At 45.1% G+C, this 6,771-nt stretch overlaps 1 protein-coding gene across 1 annotated transcript; it reads left to right on the top strand.

Moving 5' to 3' along the window:
- Positions 1-437: 437 nt before the first annotated feature.
- Positions 438-4,912, top strand: LOC120040181 (transforming growth factor beta-3 proprotein-like; the record flags this gene model as incomplete). Its single annotated transcript, XM_038985429.1, has 5 exons — positions 438-567; positions 797-904; positions 1,425-1,590; positions 2,650-2,803; positions 3,808-4,912. Coding segments are annotated over 5 exons (717 nt in total), but the record flags the coding sequence as incomplete, so codon positions are not given.
- Positions 4,913-6,771: the final 1,859 nt, after the last annotated feature.

Below are 6,771 nucleotides of genomic sequence, written 5' to 3'. Positions count from 1 at the left end.
AATCACCCACCTGGTGTCCCAGGTCTAAATCAGACCCTGATTAGAGGGGAATCACCCACCTGGTGTCCCAGGTCTAAATCAGACCCTGATTAGAGGGGAAACACCCACCTGATGTCCCAGGTCTAAATCGGTCCCTGATTAGAGGGGAATCACCCACCTGGTGTCCCAGGTCTAAATTGGTCCCTGATTTTAAGGGGACAAATTAAAAAAAGCACTGGAATTGGTTTCGAAATTGGAATTTGAGGGTTATAAAGATTATCCTTATTGTGTGATTTTTTTTCAATAGCGAATGCTTCTCACATCTCCAGGCTTCTGATAAATAGAGACTGCTGTCTCCTCAAGTTTCAACAGCACCTGTTACATTTCTACATCAGCGTAGTGGATCATTGTATTGTTCATATGCAGTAATTCCCCCCCCCCCAAACCTTGGTTTTCAGATCCTGAGGCCAGATGAGCACATAGCTAAGCAGCGCTACATTGGAGCCAAGAATGTGCTGACCAAGGGAACGTCCGAATGGGTCTCCTTCGACGTGACAGAGACGGTACGGGAGTGGCTGATGTACAGAGGTGACCCCACTTGATTCATTGATTGGTTGTTCTATTGTCTTTCAAGAGAAAATGATTTCCACTGTTACGAGTTTTGTATAGACTCCAGTTACATACTAACACAACAACATCAACAACAACATCAAACAAAAGTAAACGATCCAAAAACACCACAAGCGGACGTTTTCCCGTTTTTGAGTTGGTGTGTGGAGATGACCTCATCTTTCCCATGATGCCTGTCTCCTGTCAGAGACAAACCTGGGTCTGGAGATCAGCGTACACTGTCCATGCCACACCTTCAACCCCAACGGTGACATCATCGACAATGTGAACGAGGTGCTGGAGGTCAAGTTCAAAGGTCAGTAGGCATAACATTCTCTTCCTCGTGTGGTCTTTTCAAACCGGGAAAACCTCAAGACCCGTTTTTTTTTTGTCGCCACCCAATAGCTGACGATGTACTGCTAGAATTGTTTAACATACTGAGAAGTAGCTTTCAGATCTGGATCTGTCTCCCTTAGACAACTGAACTGTGAACTGTGAACTGTGAACTATGAACTGTGAACTGGCAATAAAAAGTGTACTTACATAAAATAAAATTTTAAAACATACAAGTCACAACATAATTTGCAAGCTTGCACACAGAAGCAAAGGAACTAAAGTTACGAACAAAGGACCGGGGTTAGAGTCAGGGCATGGAACATAATACTGTCTGACCTCTGACCTCTCTGCTGTAGGGTCGTTGGGACCTGGGTTAGAGTCAGGGCACGGAACATAATACTGTCTGACCTCTGACCTCTCTGCTGTAGGGTCGTTGGGACCTGGGTTAGAGTCAGGGCACGGAACATAATACTGTCTGACCTCTGACCTCTCTGCTGTAGGGGTAGAAGGGGAGTATGAAGAGCAGGGTCGTTGGGACCTGGGCAGGTTGAAGAAACAGAAGGAGCAGTACCTGCCTCACCTCATCCTCATGATGATCCCTCCTCACCGTCTGGAGCCACAGCCACGTAGACGTAAACGAGCCCTGGACACCGACTACTGCTTCTCGTAAGGACGCTCACTGAAACTGTTGTCACTTCTGTTTCCACCGATCGTCATGGAGATATCCAGTCCTGAAAGGTGTCACGCCCTGACCTTAGAGATCCTTTTAATGTCTCTATTTTGGTTAGGTCAGGGCGTGAGTTGGGGTGGGCATTCTATGTTTTTGTTCTATGCTTTCTATTTCTATGTGTTTGGCCGGGTGTGGTTCTCAATCAGAGGCAGCTGTCTATCGTTGTCTCTGATTGAGAACCATACTTAGGTAGCCTTTTTTCCACCTGTTTGTTGTTAGTAGTTGTTTTCTGTTTTGTGTTGTTGCACCAGACAGAACTGTTTCGTTTCGTTCACTCTCTTTGTTGTTTTTTTGTTGTTTCAGTGTTCAGGTTATTTATTATATTAAAATGAACACTTACCACGCTGCGTTTTGGTCACCTCCCTTAGACGATTGTTACAAAAGGCTCCTTTGAATTTGCAGGGTTTGTAAACCACAAGTCAGCAATTACATTTCTGCTGTAACATAAACAGCAGTTGGAGAAGAAGGATCAATGAGCCAGCGACCCCCCCCTCCCCCCCCCATGTGCTCCATGTCAAACCATTCAACATGTGTTGGTTGATCAAGATGAGATAAACTTAAATATAAACTGGGTGGTTCGAATCCTGAGTGCTGATTGGCTGACAGCCGTGGTATATTAGACCGTATACCACGGGTATGTCAAAACATTTATTTTTACTGCTCTAATTACGTTTGTAACCAGTTTATAACAGCAGTAAGACACCTCGGGGGGGTGTGGTATATGGCCAATATACCACGGCTAAGGGCTGTATCCAGGCACTCCGCGTTGCGTTGTGTCTAAGAACAGCTCTTAGTCGTGGTATATTGGCCGTATACCACACCCCCTCGGGCCTTATTGCTTAAATAACTAACTGCAGCTTTATCTGACTTGAACTAAAAAGTTTTTTGTGTTAATAAGAAAATCCTTGAGTTCAAACTAATCAGTTATGAAAGCTGACTAGCTAACACTTTGTTGTATGAGTGATTCACCATAGTTTGTTGTGCCCCTTTCCCAGCACCGTTGAGGAGAACTGCTGTGTCCGTCGTCTCTACATTGACTTCCGTCGGGACCTGGACTGGAAGTGGATCCACGAGCCTAAAGGATACTTCGCTAACTACTGTTCTGGGCCCTGCCCCTACCTGAGGAGCTCCGATACCACGCACACACAGGTGAGGGGAATCTGACACCACACACAGGTGAGGGAAATCTGACACCACACACACAGGTGAGGGCAATCTGACACCACACACACAGGTGAGGGCAATCTGACACCACACACACAGGTGAGGGCAATCTGACACCACACACACAGGTGAGGGCAATCTGACACCACACACACAGGTGAGGGCAATCTGACACCACACACACAGGTGAGGGCAATCTGACACCACACACACAGGTGAGGGCAATCTGACACCACACACACAGGTGAGGGCAATCTGACACCACACACACAGGTGAGGGCAATCTGACACCACACACACAGGTGAGGGCAATCTGACACCACACACACAGGTGAGGGCAATCTGATACCACACACACAGGTGAGGGCAATCTGACACACCACACACAGGTGAGGCCAATCTGACACCACACATACACACAGGTGAGGGCAATCTGACACCACACATACACACAGGTGAGGGCAATCTGACACCACACACAGGTGAGGGCAATCTGACACACCACACACAGGTGAGGCCAATCTGACACCACACATACACACAGGTGAGGGCAATCTGACACCACACATACACACAGGTGAGGGCAATCTGACACCACACACAGGTGAGGGCAATCTGACACCACACACAGGTGAGGGCAATCTGACACCACACACAGGTGAGGGCAATCTGACACCCCACACAGCTGAGGGCAGTTTAGGTTATTTGCACCAAGGCCATAATGACCAAAAAGTCCAGGCTTGCAGGGTAGGAAGCAGAAGTCCCTCTGCTGCTCAATAGCTACTGTTAAATTAGATTCAGCAATATGATCAATAACACCATACACAGAAATCAATAATAACAACAAATCTGATCGGCCAAAACCGCTTATTAGGGCTCATGTGTTTACTTGTGTATATTTCTGTAGTTGGACAGGACAGTTGCACATGAATCCACATTCAACTTCCACATCAGAAACACCTAAATATCTCTTTCCTGTCTCTCCATAGCTGCTGAGCTTGTATAACACTCTGAACCCAGAGGCCTCAGCCTCTCCTTGCTGCGTTCCCCAGGACCTGGAGCCTCTTACCATTCTCTACTACTCTGGACGTACCCCTAAAGTAGAGCAGCTATCCAACATGATCGTCAAGTCTTGCAAATGCAGCTGAGGAGGTTCGGGAGTAGGCCCGAAGCCAGGGAGTAGGGTGGTGGGGTTGTCCCACGGAAGGTGACCTGTATTGGGGCACTAGAGCCAGCCAGCCTGCCTAGCTGTAGAGGACTATCCACCATCCATGTTATTTTGTATTCGGACTATGTTGCCTGCCACGTGTCCTAGCTCTTAACACCACTTCAACTGAAGGACCCTATCCTCGTGTGAGGAGGACATATAGTATGTTAGACTTTGGGATTATAACTTCTAATCTTCATCATCGTTTTTTGATTTGTTCAGTTTTTTTTTGAGAGAGAGACGCCAAATAGTTTCATTTTGACATTTTAACAAACTGGGTTTTCTTCACCTTCCTACAAAACAGCGGGCATTATTCATAACAGGAGAAAGGACAGACTAGCTGGCGTATCCAAAGACATAGCTGCAGTCAGGCAGAGGGGAAGGAGAAAGGACACACTATGAGACGGAGAGAGAAGAGAGAATGCCTGCAGGATATGCAATGGAAAGTAAAGTGAGCAGAAGAGATAGAAGCCAAGATCATTTTTATTTTTTTATTTTATTTTATCCGACCAAAAAGCAGCGATCATTTTTTTTGTCGTCTTCGAATGCAAACGGAGTGAAGGGAGGAAGGACCTTTACAGATGGAGGAAGATATTATTCTGTGGCTACTAGCCATCTAGCACTCTTCCAAAAACCCACCCCGCGACTCCCTTTGAAGACTTTCTTGACATGTTTAAATTTTCAAAAACAAATCGGACCCAAACACAATGTGCTGGAAAATAATATTGATCTTCTTATGTACGATTTTTATTTGTTCTTCTTCTTCTTCTTGAAATTGACAGATGTTCTCTGTTATGCAACGTGTTGTCATATGTTGATTGATTTTTATTGTCGATGTATCTGTCTATTACCATTAGAATCCCTTTTATATTAAACCGTTAAACTCGTCACATGGTTTCACTGATGATTTAGAGGACACACTATGTTGTCATGCTGGAACGTCTTTAAACCCAGTTGTTTTGCTATTTGAGAAGATGAAAAGGTGAAAATCCGGTCATGATAACTGGCACAGTCGAAAACATCTTCTGTTTTTTGCTGCTCTTGACATTGCAAAGCCAAAAGCAGTGCTTTCGAGTCCATCTCCCGTGTACCGAAGCCACAACAAACAAAAGAAATCAGAAGTCGTGTTTGGGTTTGTTAAAGTGCCTAGAGGTCACCACCCACAATGCATCAGTCACATTACTACTTAGAGATAGATAGAGGGCTCTAGTGCCCCAAGAAATCCCATTTTAACATGGGAAGCACAATTGAGGACTTTCACTGTCTAAGGCGCTGCATCTCAGTGTTAGAGGCGTCACTACAGACCTGGTTCGATTCCAGGCTGTATCACAACCGGCCGTGATCGGGAGTCCCATAGGGCGGCGCACAATTGGCCCAGCATCGTCCGGGTTAGGGCTTGGCCGGGGTAGGCCGTCATTTTAAATGAGAATTTGTTCTCAACTGACTTGCCTAGTTTAAATAAATAAAATAAAACCATTGTGAAGTAATCAACTGGGTGGGACTTCCTGTGCGTTAAAGATGGTTCAAATAATTCCATCCAGGTTGTCAGAAGCGATCACTAGTAGAAGAAGAGCATTGACTACTTCAAAATGGAGATTGCCTCAATGGCGGTGCCCATGCTCTCACACAATGGGACAGATACAATGTTGCGTCCTCTAACTAGCTCTATGAGAAGAGAGATAGTTAGAGAGATAGCCGCTTCCTGGTAACCTCACCCTGCCCTTCTACAGTCTCTAACCCATCATCCTTTGCTCCTACCAGCTGACAAGGGCTTTTTATTAAATAGATTTGCTCACCTCCTGCGTCCTCTCTCGCCTCTTTTTGAAAAAGGTCAAAGTTCATTGAGGAGAGTCAGCAAAGAGAGTGAACATGGATGGAAATTTGTTTGAAATGAGACTGTCCTTCTCCACTCGCGCGTGATTAGGTTAATGACGTTTACAGGGGTGGATCCCAAAATAAATGACGTTCACAGGGGTGGATCCCAAAATAAATGACGTTCACAGGGGTGGATCCCAAAATAAATGACGTTCACAGGGGTGGATCCCAAAATAAATGACGTTCACATGGGTGGATCCCAAAATAAATGACGTTCACAGGGGTGGATCCCAAAATAAATTACGTTCACAGGGATAGATCCCAAAATAAATGACGTTCACAGGGGTGGATCCCAAAATAAATGACGTTCACAGGGGTGGATCCCAAAATAAATTACGTTCACAGGGGTGGATCCCAAAATAAATTACGTTCACAGGGATAGATCCCAAAATAAATTACGTTCACAGGGGTGGATCCCAAAATAAATGACGTTCACAGGGGTAAATCCCAAAATAAATTACGTTCACAGGGGTAAATCCCAAAATAAATGACGTTCACAGGGGTAAATCCCAAAATAAATGACGTTCACAGGGGTGGATCCCAAAATAAATGACGTTCACAGGGGTAAATCCCAAAATAAATTACGTTCACAGGGGTAAATCCCAAAATAAATGACGTTCACAGGGGTAAATCCCAAAATAAATGACGTTCACAGGGGTGGATCCCAAAATAAATGACGTTCACAGGGGTAAATCCCAAAATAAATGACGTTCACAGGGGTAAATCCCAAAATAAATTACGTTCACAGGGGTAAATCCCCCAAAAAAATGACGTTCACAGGGGTGGATCCCAAAATAAATGACGTTCACATGGGTAAATCCCAAAATAAACGAGTAAAGTGATCAAAACAGATGACAGTGCCTTCAGAAAG

This window comes from Salvelinus namaycush, unplaced genomic scaffold (assembly GCF_016432855.1).
Source record: "Salvelinus namaycush isolate Seneca unplaced genomic scaffold, SaNama_1.0 Scaffold3319, whole genome shotgun sequence".
In the NCBI taxonomy this organism is placed as follows: domain Eukaryota; kingdom Metazoa; phylum Chordata; class Actinopteri; order Salmoniformes; family Salmonidae; genus Salvelinus; species Salvelinus namaycush.
Note: the sequence above shows the minus strand (reverse complement) of the source record. Positions and strands in the feature narration are given on the sequence as shown.